General features: G+C 48.7%; 1 protein-coding gene across 1 annotated transcript; it reads left to right on the top strand.

Moving 5' to 3' along the window:
* The first annotated feature begins 690 nt into the window (after window positions 1-690).
* On the top strand, window positions 691-26874 carry LOC119439962 (endoribonuclease Dicer-like). Its single transcript, XM_037704922.2, has 3 exons — window positions 691-909; window positions 10886-11188; window positions 26680-26874. Exons 1-3 carry the CDS (start codon window positions 760-762, stop codon window positions 26872-26874), a joined length of 648 nt encoding a protein of 215 aa, XP_037560850.1. The 5' UTR covers window positions 691-759.
* The last annotated feature ends 255 nt before the right edge of the window (window positions 26875-27129 follow it).

Below are 27129 nucleotides of genomic sequence, written 5' to 3'. Positions count from 1 at the left end.
TTTAAGTTGGCCCACCTTCAAATTTCAAGTTGTCCCCCCCCAAATTTCAGTTGGCCCACCTTCAAATTTTAAGTTGACTCAACCCCAAATTTCAGTTGGCTCACCCCTACTATAAGCTTCCCCATGCATTTTCTATGCAGCCCTATGTATCTCTATGGGTAGCTAACCGGAAACTCACGTCTGGTTAAGCTCCCTGCCTTTCCTCTCTCGCTCTCTTTCTGATCAGGTTTTTTGTGTGTTTAAATTGTTCCTTATCGCCTATAAAGCTACTAATCATCTACATTTACACTCTGATAACGATTAAATGTCTTCGTAAATGATGCATTTTGCGCAGGCACAAGACATTACACTTTTCGCGTGCTGGATCTTGGGTAAGTGAGTAAAAACTTTGTTGAAAATAAATAATTAAAAAAAGAAGGAACGCTGGTTGGGGCCCCTATTCCAGGCCTCCACTGGCACGAGCGGCTCGCTGGGCTTCGTCCAGAAGAGCCAATTGGCTCCCCCGGCCCTCGTCCGCAAGCCATGCCTCCCACTGCCTATTCCTCATGAGTGGAGCTTGGGTACTCGCCAAAGAATGCTTACGCACTAAAGCCATCTGCTTCTTGTCTAATTCTCCGTAGTGGGTATGAGCCATTGAATTGGACACAGGAACAAGATTATCATCGTGAGAGCACTCCGCTTTCTCCCCACGGTGGTTGTGGAACGTTCCAAATAAGTTCCGGTGTGTCCCCGATTTCCACAGCCAGGAGCACGGTGAGGATGTCAAATTCCAAGGTGTCTGGCGGCTTCCTCGGCTGGACGAGACCCGTGCCACCCGAGCAGTGGGACGCCCAGAGCCCCGTCCTGCTGCAGGCAGCGCAGGCCTACCGGGAGGTCGAGCAGGTCATCAACTACACCTTCCGCGACAAGGTGACCTTCCCCGTCCGGCAACCATTTCTCTCGCAAAAAGCCAGCGTCGCATTCTGGCACAAGCTTAAGGGCGATTACGCTCGAGCCACACGCCGCACCGCACGGCTGTCGCACGCATGCGATAAACTGCACATGTGTACAAATGTCGGTTCACACTGCATGTGCGGACCCAGTGTAAACCGTATTTGTGCACCAGATAAAGCAGACAATATACCAGATATGTTTTACGGCAATATTCTGAATGGAGCTCACGGTAATTATCCCTAATTTTTTCAAAGTCTGTAGAATCATCTACTGTTCCAATACTCTGGAAATGTGCTAAGGTTGTTTCCATTCACAAAGATGGTAATAAGCAATTAATGTCTAACTACAGACCTATTTCTTTAATATCAACATCTTGCAAACTCGTGGTGCTCACCACGCTCGTCGCCTTTTATGGCCGCCATGGGACGCTACCTTGCCTGACGTTTTCGAGCCAGCACACATTCACGGTCTGCACCACGTTTTGTTTTGTTTTTTAGAACACATTATTCATAAATATATCATTGAGTACTTATCTGAACATATTGCTCTCTCGCATGCTCAGCATGGCTTCCGTTCTGGATTCTCGACGGTAACACAACTTCTAGAATTCTCCAATGATGTTGCAACCTCGCTTAACCTTAGAGGACAGCTTGATGCCATTTTAATTGATTACAGTAAAGCTTTTGATACAGTTTGTCATAAAAACTTCTCGTTAAACTCAAGGCAATAATTCATGATTGTAAACTACTAGGTTGGATACAGAACTACCTAAGTACAAGAACCCAGTTTGTTACGTTTAACCATGTTCACTCATCTCGTGTCAGTGTTACATCCGGTGTACCACAGGGGTCTGTCTTGGGTCCTTTGCTATTTATTGTCTATGTAAATGATGTAATTAAGTAATTACGGGCACTTCTGTCGAAATAAGATTATATGCTGATGACTGCGTCCTTTATTCTACTATAACCAGTAATCATGATCAGTTAGAGTTGAATAAAGTCTTCGCCCGTTTTTGCAAATAGAGCAGAACATGGCAAATGTCACTTAATTTTAAGAAAACCTTTTCAATGACTTTTTCAAATAAAAAAAAACTATTACGATGAAGCGCAGAAGCTTGCAAGCGTCCACACGTTCAAACACCTTGGTGTTACTTACTCCCCTGATCTGAAATGGCATGCTCACATAAAATGTATAACCAACAAGGCGTTGAGGCCTCTGATGCACAAGAACCACTGACAAATTGTCATCATGCAAGTTTTTCTACATTTAAATGTGTGATACAGCTTACAATAATATGCAACTTCTAAATACTTCATATTGCTCTCTACAACCACTAAGCCCTGGTGTCCTATATATAGGACATGACGCCATATCTTATACTGGTGTGATACTCCAAATATAATAAATATTTTTGTGTTCCTTAGGCATTAGTAAATCAGTACAAAACGATTAAAAAATATTCTGCGCGTTAAAAAAATTCAGAGCTGAAAGGGTTAAAAGAAACTTACGAGATGTAACTAAAGAATGTAAATTATCGGCATACAGATCACCAATAAGGCCTCTATTTGAGTACGCGTCGGTAGTGTGGTCACCACATCATTCCAAAGACATAGACATGCTTGAGTCTATTCAGAAAAAAAGCCATAAGATTTATATACAATCGTTATGACCGCCATTGCTCACCGACATCACATGAGTAAGCTGCTACTACAACCTCTGGCCCACAGGCGTACTTTTGACCGTGTTGTTCTGCGACATGAAATTGCTGATGGGAAAACTTATGTCAATGCACCTATTGTTTTCAGTAAACCTTCTTCTTCGCCCACCAGAAGAAGTCATATTCTTAACATTGTGCGTTTGAATTCATCGATTGATTGTTTTAGGTTTTCCTTTTTTCCACATACAATTGCGATTTGGAATGGCCTTGAGGGGCCCTTGCGCGAGTTATTGAGTGATGAATTTGCCGACCTATTTCCTAATTATGTTCATTAATCAACTAGCTCTTCCTGATAGTGATTTTTCTATATTGTTTGTTTTATTTTTTGCCACTAAAATGCATTCTTCAATTGATCGACATATATATACATGCACTCACACCTGCAATATTTTGCTATGCAAGATGACAGTATATGTAAATAAATAAATAAATAAATAAATAAATAAATAAATAAATAAATAAATAAATAAATAAATAAATAAAGTGTGCGACATGTGCGCACGAACGCACGCGTGCGGCAGGCGGGCAGTGTGGCGTGTGACCCGAGCGTAAATCGCCCCTTAGATAGACTACGCCTTCCGGACCAGCGTCCTCCCTGCTCTGTTATGTTTAATTTTCTTAATTGTTTATTCTGTTTCTTCTGAAGCGCTGGAAATGCATAAGTTACCAGAGTACAACACTGCCCTGCATTACGGTTTTTGTTTCTTTTATTGCGATAGCAACTATATGGATACTCCAAGCGAATTTTCGCCATCGGCCTTGCCGTGAGGCTCCGTATATATTGAGGTATACGTATGCTGTCATACCTTCTTAAAGTGAGGCTTTCTTGCCTCTTCTCCCGACGTTTCGGGCGCTGCTGCTGGTGCTGCTGCTGTGTACTTGCTCGTGGGCTCTCCTGGGTTTCTTGCAACACCGCCAGATGGCACTCACCTCCGCGCATACTAGAGATACTGTAATGGCTCTACGCATCCCGGCCGGCGGCGTCGCGGCAGCGTTTCACAGTTTGTGTATGGCACATGCTGTGCTTGCTTTCCTATGCGACAAAAGTACAGGTGCTGGGCTGTGATAGTGTAAACATTACAATCGTCCATAGCCTGAATAGAGCGCTTGTGCTGGCGTCTCAACAGTGTGCTGGCCACGTATGCAGAAGGAGCGCGTAAACACGCGACAGCAAAACGTCTCGAAAGCGTGCACTCAGCGTCGAGGACACTCGGGCCCGAAAGAAGCCGCGCGTGGAACAGGAGCATCTTCGCTACGCGGCGAAACGTGGTGCAGACCGCGAATGTGTGCTGGCTCGAAAACGTCAGGCAACGTAGCGTCCCATGGCGGCCATAAAAGACGACGAGCGTGGTGAGCACCACGACCAGAAGTGACAAGCATAGCAATAATTATCGTCAATCAAAATAAACAGCATAGAAAGCTTCGCTTACATCGATTCCCACAGTGCGTGATATCTGCGTATTTTTAAGCGAAGCTTTATAGGCTCACAAGCGTCGGCGGTGGTGGTGGTGTCACACTGAAAAGTAGGCCGATCCTGGCGACAGTGCAGAAAGGGTCCAAGCTCAATGGCACATACCAGGGACAAGAAAGAAAGAAAGGAACAAAGAAAGGAAGGAAGGAAGACAGAAGAAATAAAGAAAAAGAGAAATCACGTGCGGCGCACACCCGCATCGGATATGCTACACGCGGGATCACGGATCACGTGACACGCGCGCGACCGATCAGGTTCGTTTGGCGTTTTGCGAGGAGGGACAAGAAAGGAAAGCGGGTTGGCGGGCGCTCCTCTGGGCTTCCCTCGCCTCAGATCAGTTTCGGGCGAACAAATGGGAAGGCCAGCCGTGGTGCGTTCTGCAACGGAGCAAGCTGCGTTTGATGAACGCCGGCGTGAACTCGCTCGGGAAAGGGTGGTCGTCGACGTGCCGATTCTAGCATGAGTAATTTCGTTGCCGAGTCTCGTGTAAGCGAAGAGCCGACGATACAGAGGCGAAGGCTTCCGAAGTCGAGGCCCGCCGTCAGCAACGATCAAAGAATCCTGAGGCGACGGCTTCCGAACGTCACCCTGACGAAGGTGAGATACACACACGACCAAGCTTCGCTTACCCCCCTTTTCTCGATAGGCGAAGGGCTCGTGATTTTTTAGGGGCGAAGCTCCTTAGGGTGTGGGTCTGTCCCTCCTCTGAAGTATGTAGTAGTAGAAGTCGTCGTCGTAGTAGTAGTAGTCGTCGTAGTAGGTAGCCACGTCTACTTTTATGAGAAAAAAAATTCCGGAAGTTGTGTCCGTAGCGAAATCGAACCAGGGACCCCTAGCTTCCGAACGCGCGGCGCTAACCACTACGCCACGAAGCGCACATGGACACACGCACCACGATGGCAATAAATACCCAACATTAACGAAAGACTGCGCGTTTCTAACGCGTTTGTGCTAGCGCGTTACGGCCCGTGTAAGAAGCTGGTGTAAGACGCTGTGGCCTCTCCGCCTTACCCCCGTATTCATAAACGCTGATGGCGTCGGCAAACGCGGTGCACGTTCCAGCATGTGTAAACGGCTGTGTAAGACGCTGTGGCCTCTCCCCCTTACTAGAGAGTACTGCACGTTTCTAACGCGTTTGTGCTAGCGTCCCCTGAAGCGGGAGATGGTGCAATTATAATGAAGGGCGCTGTTATAAAATAGGAATGACGTCACATATGGCGCGTGTCATTGGTGGAAGTCAATCGTTCGATTTAGTGCGGCGAGACTGTGCGAATTACACGGAAGATTCACGGTTTACCGATGATTCCCTCCGGAGCTTCGCCCACTCATCATCATTCACCCCGTGGATATGCGGTGTTTTTTTTTTCTGTATTACCACATAATTGAAATGCCATGCGGAATAAAGCGAGTCAGCCTAGCTTATGCTGACTCGGCGGCATTCCATGTTAGATGCCCTGCTGTATATCCGGGTTATGGTGCCACACTTCTCTACCAGTAAAGTTGCTCACACCAGGTCTTACACTCTTTACTAAATAATTTCTAGAATTTTGAGGATGGCAGCCCACAAACAAATATCATGAAAATAACACTCACAGCGCATATGCCTTCCATCTTAAATCTTCTCAGACTGCTAAATATTAAAAGTGCAAAATAATGTCATAGCTCAAACCTAAAAGCAATGTAATCGCGCTGGCGAAGATCTTTACGGACAATGTAGTGGAGCCTGTGTAAAGTCATCAAAGGCCCTACACGGCGTGGTAAAGCTTTTAAGGGTGCCAAAAATTTTGCCGCATCCGCATATATCACGTCCGCGTTAGTCGAGCCCACGTGTAGTTAAGAAAAATTGGCCGCATATCTGCTTGCTTCGCTGGAAATGACGTCGAAAGACGATAGTCTTCTGCCGCGCCTGATACGTAACGCCCTTTCTTCTCCCCCCTCCCACCCCTCACGCTCTTCCCCTACCCTCTAACTCCTCCCATGATGGATGCAATGAAGGTTTGCTGAATTCAATTCAAATTTACCGCGTTCGCCGTGCTCTCGCGCCGTCTGTTGGGACCTTTTATTACTGTTGGCTTAAAGCCGGCTACAGAGCCGCGGCTTCAGTCGGCTTGTTTTTAACGCGTAGTGTCTCTTCGACACCATTCGTAACGCGTTGATTTTTCATTTACTAACGTAAAAACCAGTCCAATGTGTATTCTTAATTAAATGAACGCTGCGTATCACGGTTACGTACATATATTTTACCTTAATTAAATGAACGCTGCGTATCACGGTTACGTACATATATTTTACCTTAATTAAATGAACGCTGCGTATCACGGTTACGTACATATATCTTACCTTAATTAAATGAACGCTGCGTATCACGGTTACGTACATATATTTTACCTCTAATAGGTCTGAGGTTTCCTTTGCGCTGTATAATATTGACGTGTATGACCCCGTGCCACTATTGCTAGTAGCTCGCTTGGTTTTGGCCGGCGGTTGAATCGAGTGACAGAAACAGAGACAGACTAAGTTGTTCGCGTTTAGGTAGCCCAAGAAAGACTATCGTCTTCATTATCGTCTTTAAATATCGTATTTAAAAATTAAGATAGTTCCACGCTCATGAAATCTGATCAAACAGCGGAGCTCTGCTAGCATGGGTGTATAGCGTAGTTGGTGTAACGCTCGCCTTCAGACCGTAAGTACCCGGGCTCAAATCTGGCCTCTCCCTCTCTTTCTTTCTTTCTGTCTTTCTCTTTCTCTCTATATGTATTTCTCTTTCTCTCTCTCTTTAAATGTCTGTCTCTCTCTCGCTCCGTTTCTCTCGCCCATAGCAGGTGTGTTACAATCATATGGCACCCATGAATGCATGTTCTACAAGCGTGGGTCTATAGCCTAGTGGTCATGACGCCCGCCTTCAGACCGTGGGCACCCGGGCTCGAATCCCGCCTCGCCAAGACAGTTTATTTTACTTATTTATGTAATAATCTCGCTTTCTGTCTGTCTCTCTTTCTTTCTCTCTCTGCACCTCCTCTCCTCATGCTTGGTTTTGGCCGGGCGGTTGAATCGAGTGACCGACAGACGAAAGCTTTTCGCGTTTAGGGTAGCCCAATAAAGGCTATCGTCTTTAATAACGTCCGAGACGTTCAAGCGAAACGCTAAACCTTGATGTCGCAGTCAGTGTTATACAAAGTGGGCCGATGCTGGTGATAGTGCAGAAAGGGTGCAATCTCAACGGCACGTACCCCCATGGGCTCGGGGATTTGTAAAGAGCCCTTGAACTACCCTTGTCACACGTGGGACCCAAAGATACAAAATCACGAGCCCTTCTCCTGTCGAAAAAATGGCGGTAAGCGAAGCTTGTCGTCCGATTCTAGCGTGAGGGCTTCCGAAGCCCAGGCGAAACGTAAGCGAAGAGTTTAGGGCAAACGAAGCGACCCTGAGTTCAGGGCAAACGAAGCGGAACGACGGCGTCGTCTTGCCACAAGCTTCGCTTACCCCCATTTTCTCGACAGGGGAAGGGCTCTGACTTTTTATGAAGCGAATACGTTTCTCTGTCAATACAAATACCGCCGAGATAGGGGGAGGCGGGGGTGCATTCGTCACCGAACGCTCACTAGCTTTTTGAGACACTGCCGCACATGGACCAGGCCCCGCACACAATTAAGTTTCAGCGGTCGCCGCAGAGGGCGAAGAATCAACCGCGGCGCGTTCTAATTTGAAGCGCGTAAGTGGAGCTATAGGGTGGCTAAAAAAATCTAAGCGATTGTGTTTTCTGCCTCAATGCAATTCAGGGTACAAATCGTTGCCGGAAAAGACTGTTCATTTTCTGTGGGGTGGCATGCAAAGCGCGATTGGCGACTTGGGAGCGGGCTATCCTGGCCTGGCAGAGCTCTACAGAAATCCACTGTGCTTGCTCTGTAAAGGAGGTTCTGTAGCGAAATGAGACTCAGTAGGAAGGTCTGATGCTACAGTTCCCATGCAGGCAGCAGACGTGGCCGTGGAACATGTGCGGACTACCCAGAGCAACGCAGCGATGCTGGCCTAGTGTACTATACGCCGGCAACGTGACAAGAAAGGGGGTTCTCCCACATGGAGGGATACCTGCGTATGGCATATCTGCAGAGAAGCCATCTCTCTCTCTCTGTGTAGTGGGGAAGGGAGGGAGAGAGCAAGATTTCAGTGACAAAAGCCTGACCCCGGCCGAAACATCGGGAAAAAATAAACGTTTCGCACAGTCGTCCGTTCGTTTTCTTTTGTATGCTTTTAAAGCAATTGCATCATTCAAAGAGGCATTAACTTGGTGTCTATATACAGGGTGTTTCGGCGAACACTTTCAAAATTTATTTAAAGTTGCCTGTGGCTAATAGCCCAATTCTAGTTAATGAGCTGGTCTACTCGAAGAGTAGGACATTACTTGCACAAAAAATCGAAATGCATAATCGACTAATCAACAAAAATTCACTAATTAAGTTTTTAACTAATTACCTGATGATCCATATTGCAATTCACAAATTGTAGCCGTGGAGTTCGCAAGGCGGATCCACTTGGAATTAATTCTCAGGATGACACCAGTTTCGAGATATAATTCCCGAACTTTGCGGAGAAATGCATTGGCGTTCCAGTTAATTCTGTGCTTCACTGCAAAAAGCGACGTTTTGCTAAGAACCTAACTGCAACGCCAATGCATTTCTCCGCAAAGTTCGGGAATTAATATCTCGAAACTGGTGTCATCCCGAGAATTCGTTCCAAGTGGATCCGCCTTGCGAACTCCGCGGCTACAATGTGTAAATTGCAATATGGGCCATCAGGTAATTAGTTAAATCGTAATTAGTGAATTTGTTAATTATTCGATTATGCATTTCAATTTCTTGTGGAAGTAATGTCCGTCTCTTCGAGTAGACCAGCTCATGAACTAGAATTGTGCTATCTGCCACAGTCAACCTTTAAGACTTTTTGAAAGTGTTTGCTGAAACACCCTGTATGTATGTATGTATGTATGTATATACATACATACATACATATATATATGGTGAGAGTCTGCCGGACTCCGGTAGTTGAGACAGGCATTTGTAGGTTGAGAACGCACGTACGAAATAAACGATGCTTTATTTCCTATGTTTCGGCCGGGGCCCGGCCTTCATCAGGGCATACATTAAACGGTAAGGCGTTGTGCTTAAATACGTACATGGCATACGGGGCACCCACATGCGCTTATCCGCTGTCAAGACACATCGTTGCCGTAAGGCGCTTGCACCCGTGACTAATCAGCAGTACACATTTCAAATGTGGTAAAATATCCTGGCTTATAGGTATATACAGGGTGTCCAACTATCATGCACCAAGATTTATTATGCAAATGGCACGTAGCTAGACAGAACCAAGGTAATGTTGTTTGCCGTCGCTTAAAGATACTCTCATTATTTTTGCATTCCGCCTAATTACATAGTTAGTCTTAATTAACTAATGAACTTCTCAAATATTATAATTAGATGAAAAGTGTCAATGGGAAAATTGCAGAGCAACATGAAAAACTCTCGATACAGCTTCTGTTGCTCAATACGTGCTACACAAGTGTTTTTCGGAGCGTGAAATAAGCCCGCGAATACATGCAAAATTGCCGCGCGACTGTCCGCTCGAGGCACTTTTCGTATATTCGCGGGCTGAAAAAGTATGCGGCGCGCTTTGTTGACTGCCATGTGGCTGTAGAATTTGATTCCCTTGTCGTGTGTGGTAAGTGCTATATTGGACAAGTGGGTGGGTGTTTTGACGATCGCTTGAGGGAACACAACGGAGCTGTCAGTGTCTCAGCGGCTGGTGGCAGTAAGTGCTCGTGCACCGGGCAGTTTGAAAACACTTGTGCGCTCAGACAGCTCCAGAGGCAGGTTGATGAGAAACGTTCAAAGTGTTTTGTATAAAAAAAGCGGGGGATAGGTGTATAAGCACCACACCCCTGGCTCTCAACAAGAAAGAGTGTTGCTATCAGGAAAATAAAGTGCCCATCAATTTGTTCCGAAAGCTTCTGTGTTAGAGGAGGAAGGTAAAACAAAAAATGAATACTCCTTATTTGCGTCGAAGCTCTGCGCATCCCATGAATCCTGTGTTTCTTTGTAGTAGAAATTCAGTTCAAGTCTAGCGTTGTGTCCTGTGCGCGTCTCGCTGTCGTCCGATGCCCTTTTTGCGCTAGTTAATGATGTCTCAACGCTGCTAGTGGTTTAGTTCCGATCTAAATTTTCAAGCGCAGATCTTAGGCCCCCGTTCCTGCTACGAGCGTCGGCGTCCGTCGTAACCGAGCGAACGAGCAAAGCGAATGATGAAAATGAACGCGGAGCACAGCGGGACATGAAAGGCGGCGACAGCGAAGAGAGCGCGAAGAGGAAAGCGGAGGAGAGTATGGCGAAAGCGTGAGAAGAGAAACGTAGTGCGGCGACGATGGCCACGAGATGGCGCCAGAGTAGCACGTGTCGTCTGGTAGGTCTGTCACCGGCGGCTGCTGTGAATCGTGCCCACGCGGCACCCACGTACTGACTCTCGCGATCTGCAGATTAGCGTGGCACTCGAGCCACACTTTGCTCCGTTTGCAACGTGCCGCACGAGACAGATTGTCCGAGCCAGCCAATATATCGTGAAAATTTCGCAGTAGGGAGTATGGTAATCGTCAGTGATTTTTTTTTTCGTATAAGCCGCACCAGGGCCGTTCCCTTCTGTGTCTGTTCAAGTGCCCAGATCCCGCTTGTGGAATTGACTACAACTGCATCGGGTCCTACCCTCCCTCGCAGGGCTTCCTAGTGCAGGCGTTCACGCACTTCTCGTACCCTCCGAGTAGCCGCGTGGTACCGGGCTACATGCGGCCCATGGACTTTCTGGGCGACGCGATGATCAAGAGCCTCCTGACGACGCAGCTGTACGGCTCCCTGCACCCGCTCGGCCCACGCACGCTGACGCAGGCGCGCGCGCACCTCGAGTGTAACCGCCTGTTCGGGTTCGTCGTGGTCCGACACGGCTGGCAGCGGCTCTTCCGCGTCGGCTCAGCGGTGCTCAGCGAGGCCATCGTCGAGTACGTCAAGGACATCGGCGACGGGGTAAGGTCTCCATTCCTGTTGTGGACCTCTCCGAATTAAGGCGAAAGCCTTAAGGGGCTCCCTGCGCGATGGCTTTGCAAAAAATGCGGCGTCTACTCGAGTGGTTACAAAAAATCACGTGACCTCCTCTAGCGAGCGCCGGCTGAAGAGGGGAACGAGCGGCGCGCGCACGCAGAAAAACAGGTGTTCCGTCGCTGAGGTCACGCGGCGGCGGTTGTGGCGACAGTCGACTGCGAAGCGAGAGAGACGCCGACCGAGGACGCTCGCCCGGGGCCTAGCGGTTGGTGCGGTAGGCCTCGGAAGAACGACATGGCCGATGATGATGATGACACACTTTATTAAATGAAAAGTAAAAGTATCAGTTGTGGAGAGGGTCCCTCAGTCCAGGGTCCCGCCGGGCACGCCTTTCATCGCTTCAGCAATGAAGGTTGCCAGGTACCGCTGAGCCAGCAATCTGTGACATCGCGGAGGTGGCTCTTCCGCGAATGCGCGAAGGAGATGTAGACGTGTGGGAGAAAGAAGAGTCTGGGAGTCTGGGCTAGTCGGATGAGGACGCCGTGTGCGTGAGTTAGACCAAGTTCTAAAGGCGGAAACGCGCGGCGGGTAAGTCGATAGGGTTGGAGAGAAATGACAGGAGGTCGGGAATCACGTGAGCTTGGCCCGGGGAAGTCGGGAGCCTGGCGAAGAGTGTCACAGACGAGCCGGTTAGCCTGTTCGTTGCCCGACAGTCCCACGTGGTCAGGTACCCACACAATCTCAATTGGTGTACGAAGACTACTTTGGATGACCTGTGCCAATGGGGTAGCAAGTTCCCCGCGTAATAAGAAGTGATAGGCGGCCATGGAGTCTGTGAAAATGACAGGCAGTTGCGGGGTGATGGGGGGAAGATAGCGGCAAGCAGCTACTACGGCATGTGTTTCAGCAAGTGTGGGACCTGTAACCGGGAGGACTTCTCTATGGAGAATAGCATAGCTGCCCGAAAGAACCACTATCGCAGAGCCGAGTGAGGAGACACTAGCGTCCGTGTAATAGAAATGACGGTTTGGGTGAATGTGGATGAAATGCTAAAAATAGCGGATTCTTGCCGCCTGGCGTTGTGCGTTCTGCAAGGGATTCATGTTGCGAGGTATTGGCGCGATTCGTATAAGTGCCGCGCAGGATGACGAAAGTGCGTTAGAGGTGGGGGAGGGGGACGTGGAGACAGAGAAGCCGACATGCATGCCAGGATGTGGCACCCCTGAGTGGTGTTGCACAGGCGAAGTTCCTGGTTGCGACAATGAGTCAGGATAATCTCTTCTGTAGTGTTGTGGACGTCCAGCTGAGCTAGGCGGTCGTTGCTGGCACTGATTGGGAGGCCCAAAGCAATTTTTGTTGCTTTGCGTACGAATGCGTCAATACGATTAAGGTACTCTTGGCGAAGAGTTAAACAAGGGCGCTGGTAGCGATAGCGAGATAGGAGTACGTCGCGAAGACGAAGTTCAGATTCGCGTAGACCCCTAACCCGGTTAGTGACGCGACATATTAGGTGTAGAATTTGTTCCCCTTGCTGGAGAATGTGCCGGATCGCCGAAGGGGCTCCGCCATCGGCTTGGATGTGGAGGTCGAGAATCTTTATGGATTTTACTAGAGGAATGGGATGACGATCCAGTAGTAGTGCTAGGCGAGTGGGTTGTCATTGAGGATGGTGGACAAGGAGAAGAGCAGATTTAGCGGTTGAGCAAGAAAGCCCGATTGTTTTGGCGGCAGCCGAAGTGGTAGCAAGGGCGTCCTGTATGCAGTCTTGTATGTATCCCGGTGAACCTAGGTAAGACCAGATGGTTATGTTATCTGCAGTCACACACCCCGTAAACGAGGCGCCAACACCGGGCCAAATTCAAAAGCTTATTTATCAATTTCCGAAAATAACTCCACGAAAGCAAGGACAATGAATAATGGGCCCTCGGGTGCGCCAACGAACGCCGGTTGTGGTCCAAACACCGAGTCAGAGCTCAGAGTTGTCAAAACATAACAAAATATATTCCTCAAACAAGGCAGTTACATACACACGTGCACACTTAGGTTAGACACATCACAATACAATTCAGATGGGTAGTAACAAAGCACTGGAAAATATTTAACGACAAGCACTAAGAGTCCAACACGTCATGTACAGAATGGATAGGAACACACAGTGTCCAATCGAATTCACCCGTGCTGGTCTTGAGCCGGATGATCTCGGCGTCATCATCATCAGCAGCAGCCTATATTTATGTCCACTGCAGGACGAAGGCCTCTCCCTGCGATCTCCAATTACCCCTGTCTTGCGCTAGCGTATTCCAACTTGCGCCTGCGAATTTCCTAACTTCATCATCCCGCCTGGTTTTCTGCCGTCCTCGACTGCGCTTCCCTTCTCTTGGTATCCAATCTGTAACCCTAATGGTCCACCGGTTATCCATCCTACGCATTACATGGCCTGCCCAGCTCCATTTCTTTCGCTTAATGTCAACTAGAATATCGTCTATCCCCGTTTGTTCTCTGATCCACACCGCTCTCTTCCTGTCCCTTAACGTTACTCCTAAGATTTTTTTTGTTCCATCGCTCTTTGTGCGGTCCTTAACTTGTTCTCGAGCTTCTTTGTTAACCTCCAGGTTTCTGCCCCATATGTTAGCACCGGTAGAATGCAATGATTGTACACTTTTCTTTTCAACGACAGTGGTAAGCTCCCAGTCAGGATTTGGCAATGCCTGCCGTATGCACTCCAACCCAATTTTATTCTTCTGTAAATTTCTTTCTCGTGATCAGTGTCCCCTGTGAGTAATTGACCTAGATAAACGTACTCCTTTACAGACTCTAGAGGCGTACTGGCGATCATGAATTCTTGTTTCCTTGCCAGGCTATTGAACAGTATCTTCGTCTTCTGCATATTCATCTTCAACCCAATTCTTACATTTTCTCGATTAAGGTCCTCAATCCTTTGTTGTAATTCGTTTCCATTGTTGCTGAATAGGACAATGTCATCTACAAACCGGAAGTTGTTGAGATATTCGCCGTCGATCCTCACTCCTAAGCCTTCCCAGTCTAAGAGCTTGAATGCTTCTTGTAAGCATGCAGTGAATAGCAGGCGTAGCTGCAGGCAAATCGCGACGAAGGAACTTCTTCCGTAAACGCAGACGCACGATGAACTCGTCGGCTAGCTTGCCGGGGATTCCCTTCTTCCGCAGACGGTCGGTCTTCACGTCACATCTCATCACCGGCGTTGACGTCAACCTGTTATGTTGCAGTGAGCGGGGGCCCAGGTTATGGTGATCCCTCTGTCTATGTTACCTTTCGATATTATGCTGTACGCGTAGTCTGATATTTTGCCTCTGCAGACATTTGTTACTTCCGATTTACTGTCGCTAACGATCACCCTCGCGTCCGTGCTAACGCACTCCAGGGCGATCGCTGCTTCCTCCGCTGCCGTGGCGTCTACTGCGCTTGTATATATCGCGCCCTGTTCTACTCCGGACCCGTCGACTACGACTGAGACGGAGCTTCCGTCTCCGCCAAGGGCGGCGTCTGTGAAGGCAACCCTCTCGGGTGGCATTCTGTTTAGCTTTTTTGTCAAGTGTTTGGCTCTATGCTGGCGTCTTTCCTGATCGTGTTGTGGGTGCATGTTCTTAGGTATCGGTGCGACCGTGAAAGTTTTACCAATTTTGCACTAAATGTGGAACGTCTGGTATTTAGTTCCTTTGTTCGCTTGTAGTCCTACCCAGTTTAGTATCTGCTGTCCCGTCTCGCTTAGACTCAGGCGTTCGAGTTGTGCCGTTCTCGTCGCTTCCGCTAACTCCTACCATGTGTTATGCACCCCCATTCCCTATAGTGCCTCAGTTGAGGTCGAGATTGTAGTCCCAGTACACGTTTCGAGCATTTCCTTATTATTACGTCTAACTTGTTTCTTTCTGCTTTTTTGATGTTAAGAAATGGGGTTGAGTAGCAGATCCGACTCAAGATGAAGGCCTGGACCAGCCTTAACTTGTTCTTCTCCTTTAGCCCTCTGCCTCTGGCCGAGATTCTTGTAACGATGCTTACCGATGTTTTCCGTGCTCACGTTGGTTTCGACGGGAATTCAGGACGCAGGCTCCTTTCCCAAGCGCATGACCCCAGAAGAAAGCCGAACGCCAGGCCGGGGCGCGTTTGTACCCATTTGAACCAGTGGGTGCCCGGCGGCGGTGGGAATCGAACCCATAGCCTCCCGCAGCCGAGGCGGGCGCTCTACCACTAGGCAACGGCTGCGGTTTGCGTGCGCGTCTAGTTTAGCTATAGTCGTGTGGTTGTTTCCTGTTTTGCTTATGAGCATGCCCAGAATTCGGATCTCATCTACTTGCGGAATTTCTTTCCCGTCCAAGTCTATCGAGATTCTTGGAGGAAATGCGTTGTCTGTCCTCGTCCTGATTAGTAGTAGTTCTGACTTCGTCGGGGAGCAGCTCATTACTTTACTTTTGGCATGGAAGTCTATGATGTCGGCTCCCCGCTGGAGCCTTTCTTCGACAGACGCATCGCTGCCCTCATTGAGCCAAACGTTGACGTCGTCTGCGTAGACGCTCGTCTTTAGTTCTTCGATCTTTCCTAACTTTCGCGGGAGGTCTTTCATAACTAAATTAAATAGGAAGGGGGATAGGATGGCTCCTTGCGGGGTGCCCCTGTTTCCTAATTTAACCTCTTCTGAGCACCCATGCATGTGGAGGGTCGCTGTTCTGTCTTTGAGAAAAGATTTTGCGTAGTCGAAGGTCCTCTTCCCTACGTTAACATCTGACGGGCCGTCGAGGATGGCAGAGTGGCTGACATTATCTAACGCTTTGGTTAAGTCTATGCCCAATATTGCTCTCGTATCTTTGGTCTTTCGTTTGTCTATAATATCGTGTTGGAGCCTTAGCATGGTATCTTGAGCGCTAAGGTGCGGTCTGAAACCTAACATCTCGTGGGGCCAGATGCTCTTTTCTTCCGCGAATCGAGTTAGTCACGTCTGAATTACATTCTCCATTAATTTGCCTAGACACGATGTCAGTGAAATAGGCCTGAGATTTTCTATACCCGGGATTTTGCCCTTCTTATGGATTAAAATGATGTTGGCACGTTTCCAATTTTTAGGAACTTCCCCGGATTCCCACACTTTGTTCAGATAAGCTGTAAGGTGAACTATAGGGTGGTCGTCTAAGTTCCTTAGCATACCGTAGGTGATCTTGTCTGGGCCAGGGGCTGTGTTCTTTTTGATGTGAAAGAGCGCGGCTCTGACCTCGGCTACTAGAATTGATTCGTCAAGTAGCGGATTCTCCGCTCCCTGATATTTTTTATCCGCTGCCGGGCATGCGGGGCCTATGTAAATTTCTTTAAGTCGGTCCATTGGCTCCGTCAAATTGGTATCTTGCCTTGTTTTGCTCTATGTTGGCGTGGAAGTTTTGGTGTTGGTGGGGTCTATGAGGTGGCGCAGCATCTGCCACGTGTTGGGACGGCTCATATTCTTTTCTAGCTCGTCGCACTTTTGATCCCACCTTTTCTGTTCTAGTTTGAAGGCGTAACTCTCTATTTCTTTATTTTGCACGGCCATTTTCTTCCTTAGGTTCCGGTTTCATTTCTGGCGCTTTAGCTTATTCTCGAGGGTTGGTTTGCGGTTCCAGATATTTCTAAGCTTGTTGTCTAATCTGAATGGGGGGTCATCGCCCTCTACCGTTTCGGTGGCCTGTTTCACGTGTGAGACGACGGTTGAGGTCCACTCTGTTATGCCCCCGATTTCGCCTAAGTCTGCTGTTGATCTGATATTCCTGAATTTATCCCAGTCAGTTGCGGTGGCCTGCTTTGGCTTATGTACGGGCACCCCTAGTTTCCTATCGATTTGTATTTCGATTATAAAGTGATCGCTGCCGAGGTTTTCACCCGTGTTTTTCCACGATGTTTTTCCCGTCCTGTGCCCTAATGTTAGGTCCGGTGTTGTGTCACAGCAGATGCTGTTACCCATTCTGGTTGGCTCGTTCCGGTCCGTTAGTAGCGAGAGTCCTGTCTTCTGAATGGCTTCCCACAGCATTCTAGCTTTCCTGTCGATTTTGGTGTAGCCCCATTCGTGATGCTTTGCATTAAAGTCCCCTAATAGGAGTAGGGGGCACGATTTTGCTGCCCTGAGCGCTTCCTTAATTGTGTTCTCGAACTGTGCCGTTTTGTGACAAGGGGGGGGGGGGGGGGGGCTGTATGCGTTCAGGACAAATATGCTTCCCCTGTTCTTTTTGCCGGTCAGGATTTCTACGAGTACAGCCTCCGCTTCGTCCGTACTCGCGTCGAGTTCAATTACCGCTATGTTATTCTTAACTAGGGTGGCTACTCTACAATTCTCCCCGCTCCCGTTGTCGAATGTGCGGTACCCTGAAATTTTAACAGGGGGTTTTCCTGTTTCTTGTAACGCATCGGCAAGCGGAGGCTCTCCTTGATTTAGAATATGCTGTTGCAGCAACGCCTTTTTTCTTTTTGAAGCCCCTGCAATTCCACTGCCAAATCATAGTTCCTGTCCTGGCCATGATGAGGAAGAGCGGGCGGCTTCCGAGCTCGAGGGAGGTTCCGGATTAGGATGAGTTCGTTCTTCGCCTCCTAGTGCGGTCAGAAGTGCGTTCATATGATCTGATATAGCCTGGAGTTTTTTATCTATGATAACGCTTAGTTTGGTCTGCATGCTTTCCACGTGTTCCTTGAGGCGTGCCTCTAGCTCGTCTTCGTTCATCTTTCTGTTCATCTTTTTTCTTCTCCCGAGTGGAGGCGTCTCGTGCCCCTCTGCCTTTCTTTTTGCGGTGCCCACCGTATCTACCACCGTGCTGCCCTCTTCCTGCGTCTGGAGGCGGCTATTCTCTGGACTGGGGTAAGCGGCCTTGTTGGCTCCGCCGACGTAGCTCGCACTGTTGGGTTCGTTAGCTGCCCAACTTGCTCTTTGAGTTGGTTTACTGTTTCCGTAAGGGTTTTGATTATTTCTCTTGGCTATTTTCCTCGTCTCTCTTTTCTATCTCTTTCTTAAATAAATTGGCCTGTGCCTCTAATTCTGGTGTCCTACCTTGGGAGACCGCGCTTGCGAAGCTGACAGGCATACCAGAGTGGTGCCGCTTGTCCGCTGGTTTCTGGGGGCCTGGCTAGTGGGTCTGGTTGTCCCTGGGTGGCGGCCTGGATGCACTTCTGTCCCTGGACTCAGATCGTTGCTTTTTGGCCGCAGGCGGTAGCGCGACCTTCGATGTCGGCCTGCTTCTGCCCGCGGTCGCCCCTCCCTTTTCTTGTTCGGCCCTGGCCTCGGCCCGGGCCGCGTCACGTTGTTTACCCCAGTGGGGCTTCCTGTAGAGTTCCCTGCATGTCGGATCCCCTAACTGATGCTACTTCCCACAGAGGAGACACTTCGGCACGCAGGTGTGCTCCTCCGGCGGATTTCTTAGCCCGCAGCCTCTGCAGCGGGTGCTTCTTGGATCTGGGCAGGCGTCTTGTCTGTGTCCAATCTTGCCGCATGCGTAGCACACGTCGTACTTTTTCTTATATAGGTGACATGGAATCCATTGACTGAAAAATTTTACGGTCTTAGCTACTTCCAGATCTTTGAAGTTAATGATGACCGATTCGGATGTCCTTCCTAGTCTTCTTACTGCCGTATACGTTGGGTTCCGTGGTTTGTCCAACGCCTTGTGTATTTGTTCTTCTGTCAGCTCCAGGTTAATCCCGTAGATGACGCCGTTGCCCCCCTCGAGCATCGCCGGGTGGGCAGTCATTTCGATATCCTTCTCTCCGGCACGAATGTTCTTGATTTTGGCGAAGGCCTCTGCTAAGCCTCTGCTGCCGGCAGAAGCTGAAATTTGAAATCATAACACCCCCGCGTGCGCGCGCGCGGCCAAGGTCGACCGCAGCCGTCGCAGTGTTTCCGGGGGTGTCGGTCCCTTGCAGCGTTTGTTTAACCCCTTTTCTTCGATCTTCGCACGTGGTCCGTCTGAAACATTATCCCCGTCGGCGCTCCACGTAGGTGGTGCGTCTTACCAACGCCTTTGGTCTTACATGCGCCTTCCCGCGGTCGTCGCTCGGTATTGACGCGTTCGTCGCGGCGGAAGGAAATGCCCAGGCATTGCTGTTAGAACAGCATCGTCGGTCGTGACACGCCATCGCACACGTTTCCCAGAGACGAGAAGGTGCGTAAACTTTGGAAACCTGCCTGTCAGCCATCACGCCCAGCCTGGAGACCTCTAAAAAATGACTTCATTTGCGCGGACCGAGGACTTGCGCGGACTTCATTTGCGCATGCCGAGGCTTTTCAACCCGGCTGTACTGAAAAGCCTCGGCATGCCATTCAAAAGGCAACGCCAAAGCCTGATGCTCTGCCATCGGTCTTCTCACGAAAACGTAAGACAGAAATGATCAGCGGCGTATTTGAAAAGAGGAGGCTAAAAGATGTCGGTACTGTTTTCATTAACTTGCAGCCTTCTTGAGCAGTGTGAGGGCGAGGCTGGGCGAGATGCCCGAGGCTGGGCACGAAGGCAGTAATGTCTTTAAAAATGTTGGCAAAGCATAGTAAAACAATACAAGGCTAGCGCGCGGGACTCACGAGATCAGTCCTACATGGCAGTGGGGCAGACACACACATAGCTCTGCTTCTCCACAGGCTAAAACAGGAAAAACTGGGGACAACGCCAGACAGGTGCTGCGATCTGTCCGGCGCCTGGCGAAGTGGACGTGATAGTCTCGGAGGTACTGATACCTCACAGCAGTTGCTCACGCCGATGGCATAAACTTTCCATCCACGCTGTGCTGAAGTACCCCGCAGCTGCCTCGCCTGCGTGCACTCTTGAAAAAGCAAGCTTACAGAGAAAATGACAAATAATTCTTGCACAAGTGTCTGGTGAATAGCGAAATCTTCGCGCTATGGTTCGCGAAAACCTGACCGGCACTTCTACGGCCGCCTGCTCTTCTTCGTCGCTTGACGCGGAAGGCTCGTGACCGTAAGCGGTAATATTTCTTGCCAAGTTAGAATGGTCCTCGTCTTCAGACGTGTACTCATCGCTGGTAGAGCCACCAGAACTCGAATCCATGCTCGCGATGGCGGCGTCGGCGCACTTCCAATGACCGCGGCTGGCCCGCTGGCTATCTTACGAGGGCGTCGTGACGTCACGCTTTCCAACTCCCGCGGGTCGGGCGGCGAGACGCGCGCTCACAAAAACGCCAAAAATAAAGCCATCGACTCAAAATGAGCCAAGTGACTACTTATTTTCGGTGTAATCACACAGTGAGAATTCATTTTCAGCATTTTCGTAAAATTTTCAGATTTTGTGTCCGTATTCCTTTAAAGCGCACGGCATTGCTACGCGTGCATTCACTCTGCGAAAGGGCGTCTGTTACGCTCAAGCGGTGTAGGCGGTGCCACGGTCGAGGAAGGAGCGGGAGAGAGAGGAGAAACGAGGAGGAGGGACGGCGGAGGATGAGAGTTTCGCTACTTTACGAAGTTTGAGGGGCTTTAGGCGCGCGCGCTCTCGCTCTCTCTCTCTGACCGTCGCCTTCGCGTAACTTGTCGACGCATCTAGATTCCGTTGGTCGCGTCGGCTGTTTGAGGCGTATGCGTTCTCCCCCTCTGTTGAAGCTGCCGCGGGGCAGGCGTGCTTCTTTCGCTGGCTTCCGTGACACACGGCGCGCGCTTTGATTGCGCGCTCTTTTGTGACATCTGCATAGATAGTATAGCGGATGGAGGTTAACGGTTCGAGGGCGCGGTGAACGACGCACATGGCGAGGTTGAAGAGCAGAAGAGAAAGAACTGAGCCTTGCGGTATACCGCGCTGAGGGTGTGAATATACGGATGATGTCGGGGCATCGGCGAATCATAGGTAGCAGGAGCGACCGCGTAGGAACTAGCGAACATAATTGTACATGCGAGCGCCACAGCCCGTGCGAGCAAGTTCTTGCAGCAATGAATCGTGTGTCACGTTGTCGAAGGCTTTTGAAAGGTCCAGAGCTAGTATAGCGCGCAGTTGCGAGGTGCTAGGTCCAGGAGGATACCATGTTGGGTTTGTAAAAACGCATCTTGCATGGAGATGTGTTGACGATAGCCAATGAGAGTAGGAGGTAAGTAGGATGTATTCTCTAAGAAACGCTGAAGATGACGAAGTACTAAGCGTATCATGAGCTTACCGATGCAGGAGGTGAGACAAATAGGTCGAAGGGATACAAGTGCAGGTGGTTTGCCTGGTTTGGGTGTGAAAATGATTTCGGCATGCTTCCATACAGAAGGAAGGTCCCGAGGATGCTCGCCGAGCGAGAAACGAGGTGCGACGTGCGAAGGGGCGGGCGCAAGGCGTTCGACCGCGAGTGCCGCTTTTCCCTGCTGAGTGGATGCAATGTAAAGAAGCCTGACACTTCAGATCGTATAGCTTTATGCATTACCAAGTGTGCAGCATGCTTTCGCCTTCACGTGGTACAGGAGTGTAACATGCTGCCGAATTTTTCACTCTTTAACGGAAGTTAAAGGTCATAAAAAAGTTGCAGTGGCTTAGCTCGGCTATGCCAGGATATACGTAGCGTTAGCAAAGGTTCAGCTGATTATTCTTAGCTTTCCTGGTTGTCTAGATTGTCAAGGATTAGCTTGATTGTCATGCTTACTGCTGCTCCAATGACACACACGCGGTATACGTATTAGGTGGCACATGTATATAGCCTTCTTCTGTTCATTCCTCCTACGCTCAACCGCTAATTGCCAGGCAACTACTTCGGGATCCGATGGGTCAAGCTTCTCCGTTCTTCTGCGCTGTTGAGCAGCATTTGCGCTCTCCTTCTCTATGGCTATACCACACTGGCAAACGCCAGTCAGAAGCGCAGCGGCTCCAGCGCAGTGTCAGACGGCGACTGCACAGCGAGCGCGCGCCGGCGCCAGTGCTTCTACCACGGCTACGACGTCACTCCTCTGAAATGCGCAGACCGGCGGCGGTGAGTCGCGCGCGGCGGAGTGCGCGAGAGGTGCCGGCTCTGGTGGCGCCGGTGCGCAAGGATCAGTGTCACACGGCGCAAGCCGTGTGACATCACTGATCCTTGCGCATGCGCAGCACGGCTCTTGATGTGCCGCGCGAAACGGGCTTGGCTAGGCCAGTGTAGCTAACGCTACAAAAGCAGCCGAAACTGTTGCCTCCTCCGACGGACCTTTGCTAATTGTGTGAACTACCCATTTAAATACACGAGTCGTCCATACAGGTGCATTAGTAAAGTCTACTGCCTCTTCTTCGTAATTACCTATTATGCCGTGTTGTGACTGTTGTTTTGTACAAAATATAAAGGTATTTTCGTTTTGTTTGATTAACAGTTATGTTCTACGCAGTCGCGTATATACAGAGTGTTTCAGCGAACACTTTCACAATTTATTTAATCTTGCCTGTGGCAGAAGAGCAGCAATCTTCAAATTCAACTCCAGGCTGTCCAGAGGGCCCACGACATCGCGACGGGACTTGGTCTCCCGGTCCCATCGTGGGCGGAGCCACCGACTTAATCTGGGGGAGCCTACGGCTCGCCTAGACCTCAGTTCCTCAGGACTCAAATAAAGTTCTTCTCATGTCATGCCTGTGGCAGATACCCCAATTCTAGTTAATGAGCTGGTCTACTCGAAGAGGCGGACATGACTTACACAAAAAATTGAAATGCATAATCGACTAATCAACAAAAATTCACTAATTAAGTTTTTAACTAATTACCTGATGGCCCATATTGCAACTTACAAATTGTAGCCGTGGAGTTCGCAAGGCGGATCCACTTGGAATTAATTCTCAGGATGACACCAGTTTCGAGATAATAATTCCCGAACTTTGCGGAGAAATGCATTGGCGTTCAGAATAAACATCTACCTCATGCATTCACAGTCCAGAATAAACATCTACCTCATCTTGGTGTCGTTACACTTCGCCTTGCCTGAACATTCCGGCGTAACTTAATTAGATAATTTTACTTTCTTAGTAGTGCGTAAGAAACCTCGTTATGTAATATTTTCCCCAGTGGTTTTTCCTTTTGCTACCGTTGAGCTGTAAGCTGCAATTGCATAAACGGTGGTTGTAGCCTACACAATTTCACGGCGGTGTCATTATGTGGCGTTTAATGTCCACGTGAGATAACACCGGTCGCTGCGCGCCGTATGCTATATGTGCGAGTGAAAGCGAGCGAGGGTGAGCCGATGATGGTGGCTTGATCTCGCACAAGGGAGGAAAGCGAAAAGGAAGCACGCTGGCGTCCATGGCGCGCAAGGCACCAGAAAGGGGGGGGGGGGGGGTATTTCTCCGGCTGCAGCTGCGTGCGGCGCGTGCCCTATATTGAAAGCGATATGCGATGGGGACAGCGAGCGCCGAGTGCTGATAGCTTCGTGTGCGCTGTTCTCTCCGTTTAGTTCGTGTTGAAGCGAGAGGCAGCAGGCAGGTCAATAGACCTCTCCTGGTGTACGTCACACCGCACCGGCGACGCCACAGCGAGTGTCCGCGGTCATTGAGTGAGATGTGGTAATGTTCGCTTGTGCACGCGTGACACCATGTTTTAGTTAGTTAGTTTAGTTAGTAAGCAAATGTTTAGAAGTTTATAGGGCCGATAAAACGCCAATTCTTACTTCGTATAGCTGTCCACTTTTCGGGCGAAACTGCTACATGTTTTTTTCTCTATCCTGGTCTTCTCTAGTGGGCATGGCCTGCCTTGCATGCTCTTATTCCTTTTCGCCATTCAGTCTTGGCCTGGTCTTGTGCCTGGGTCATGCACTTTCATCAGAAAACACGTTGAAAATTTCTGCGGAAAAATGAGATATTAAGGGAGAATTTCATTGGGATTGCTTTTACCACGGCGGCAGGCATGCTAAATTGCTTCGAGGTAAAATGTATACAAGTATTTATCAACATTTGACTAAGTCTTTAGCCGAAACAGGGGATCTGTCCTAAAAAGAAAGCATGTAGATTCAATGCATGTACACGTTTTAATTAACGTTGAAGCGGTTAATTAAATAGTATAAACTAAATGCGACACGTACAGCTGCCTTTATTGTCAGCCTATGCAAAGTGCAATCTCATGCAATGTTTGGTTATGGACTGCACTGCTCGCAAGCTATGCCATCGAAATGCTGACAGCCGTTCATGCGAATGCACACTGCAAATTGTGAACGGAGTAATTGTCACGCGTGGACGAAGACGATGCTTGTCGAGGGAAGTAGAATGATGAAGAGCAGTGTACGAAGGCAGAGTATAGAAGTACGGACGCGAAAGACGGTGACGCCTTGCTTAATTCCGTGTACTACCCATTTAAATACACGAGTGGTCCATACAGGTGCATTAGTAAAGTCTACTGCCTCTTCTTCGTAATTACCTATGAGATGAGAACGAGACATGTGCAGCGTTTTCAGGCGTCAACTTGGCATTACGTCTCTGGGTGTCACACAACTCGTTCGCTTATCCGTGACAAATGGGGGTTATTCGCCCCGGTGGCAATCTATCGTCTGCGGCCGCATGAAAACTAACGCACCCGCTCGTGGTTTCGAACGAACGCGCTCTTGCGTACTTGATGCGCCGCGTGACACGCACGGCAATCGTGTGAGAGCTATAGAGCTACTTGGCGTAGGCACGACACGAGTATGCGTACGTTAGTAGCCTAATGGTTAGAGCACCGGGCTCTTCCTGAGGAAGAGCCCCGATCGAACGAACATTCAGCAAATATTAACGCGATAGCGTTAAGGGCCCCCAGTCGCGGAAAATCCGGTGTCGGTGTCGGCGTCTGCTGCGCTGTCCGTTAGAGAAAAATCATCGCGAACCACGCAGGCCGTACGCGTGGTGCATAGGTGTCACCTAACTAATTTAATTTCTCAAAGTAAAATGCGTCAGGAAATTCGTCAAGTACCACTTCCGCACAACGTACAGACATGATGGCGTCGGAGTGTAATTTTAATATGTAAGAAAACATAATTGTGTTAAGCGGAAACTCAAACACAAACCCCTTTTCTAGTGCCGTTTGAGGTCTGTCTTAGTGGGAGCGGCGTGCACCGCTCTTTTCCTTGCAACACTATTCATGTGGCGCTCGCCGTCGCGCATGCGTGGCGGCGCCCGCCTTTCGGGGGAAAGAAAAAGAAACCAGAAGTCTCGCCTTCGTGCATAGCGTTTACTGCCAGCGTTTGCCGGTAAACATTACGGTCACATCAGCTGCAGTTGCCGGGAAGCGTGAGAAGCAGTCGGAGATGTTTGATTGTTATCGCGTTGCACTCTTAAAGGCAAAGCTTAAGGTGGTGGTCCCACTCCGGCGGCACGAGCCCCCCGTTTTCAGTACTTTTGGAGTAACCGTGGCGGCTCTTCTACTTAGGATATAAAGTTGTGGTATATACCATAAAAAGCTTAATTCTTGTAGATTCCAACTATATATAATATAAGGAAATTGATTAATGTCGTTTAGAAATGTTCAAGAACAAGCATGAGATACATGGTTTTTGCGAACTGTGTCTCACTTGTGACCATATTTAGAATAAACTACCACACTTACTGCATTGCGGCTTGCTCTGTAGCTTTAAGACATTTATCTAGTTCCTAGACGTAGCAAAATAATTTTGAATTTTTACTTTTTGGATAACTTGCTTTTGAAAATTGCCAAATATCGCAATCTTCTGTTGTAAACAGCCCGGCAACTACATGCTCAAGGAAGCTAAATTTTGGATAAAGTATAGTTCAAGGAATTTCACTTTAGGACGTAAAATTTCATTCATGTACCTTTATTAGTTTTAAACCGCAGCTTCGTAGCTTTAGTACCTTCCCGCAAGAATGGAAAAAAATAAAACCAGAATTCTAAATATTGCTTAATTTAGGTCGCATTATTAGGAAAACTAATAAAGTTACATGAATGAAATTTTGCGTCCTAAATGAAAATTCCTTGAACTCTATCTTATAAAAAATTTTAGCTTCCTTGAGCATGTAGTTACCGGGCTGTTTACAACAGAAGATTGCAATATTTGGCAATTTTCAAAAGCAGATTATCCAAAAAGTAAAAATTTTAAATTATTTTGCTACGTCAGGAACTAGAAAAATATGTCCTAAAGCTACAGAGCAAGCCGTAACGCAGTAAGTGCAGTAGATTCTTCTAAATATGCTCACAAGTGAGACACAGTTCGCAAAAACCAAATATCTCATGCTTGTTCTTGAAATTTATATCTAAATCACATCAATCAATTTCTTTATAGTATATATAGTTGGAATCTACAAGAATTAAGCTTTTTATGGTTTATACGACAACTTCATATCCTAAGTAGAAGAGCCACCACGGTTGCTCCAAAAGTACTGCAAACGGGGGGGGGCTCGTGCCGCCGGAGTGGGACCGCCACCTTAAGCGTCCTCCAATTTTGTTTTTGTTTTCTTTGAGTGCGTTACCCGGCGCAACAGCATCAGCCACGCTCAGCAAAACGCGTAGCGAAACCTCCAGCTGACACTACATTTGGCGACATCTCGATGGATGTACACGAAATCGTAACTGTATTTCTTCGCTCGCTGCAGGAGTACCCAGCCGAGAACGGGGCAAGCCCTCCGAAGGCGCTGGCCGACCTGTTCGAGTCTCTGGCGTGCGCCGTCTATCTGGACTCGAACCAAGACTTGGCCGCCATGTGGCGCGCCATGTACCCGCTGTTGAGGCCTTACGTCGAGTCCGAGGTGTCTCGAACAGCCGCCAACAGCGCGCTCACTCTGTTCTGAATAAACGTGAATTTCTATTCCTCTCACCACTTCGACCCTCTTACCACACGTTACTATCTCTTTACGACATTTTGTGGCACCGAGCATCGAGTGACATTCTTGTTTCTTGTGCAGCACTTCCGGTTCACCTCCTGAGACGACCAGGGAGGATATTCAGAAAAAAAAGAAGAAAAAACTAGTACAGTACACTGTAAACGGAAATAACTCTCAGGTGGGAGTGTACTGCTTGTCCTCTAGCGACACCCAGGTTGGGAG

Source organism: Dermacentor silvarum, chromosome 2, assembly GCF_013339745.2.
Source record: "Dermacentor silvarum isolate Dsil-2018 chromosome 2, BIME_Dsil_1.4, whole genome shotgun sequence".
Classification (NCBI taxonomy): Eukaryota; Metazoa; Arthropoda; class Arachnida; order Ixodida; family Ixodidae; genus Dermacentor; species Dermacentor silvarum.
The sequence above is the reverse complement of the archived record's forward strand: the minus strand, read 5'-3'. Positions and strand labels throughout refer to the sequence as shown.

Excerpts from the sequence above, each read along its gene's own strand:
- LOC119439962 (XM_037704922.2), top strand. The coding sequence starts at position 760 with ATGTCAAATTCCAAGGTGTCTGGCGGCTTCCTCGGCTGGACGAGACCC. Across the intron at positions 910-10,885 it reads ACTACACCTTCCGCGACAAG|GGCTTCCTAGTGCAGGCGTT; the intron begins GTGACCTTCCCC and ends CCTCCCTCGCAG. Across the intron at positions 11,189-26,679 it reads TCAAGGACATCGGCGACGGG|GAGTACCCAGCCGAGAACGG; the intron begins GTAAGGTCTCCA and ends CGCTCGCTGCAG.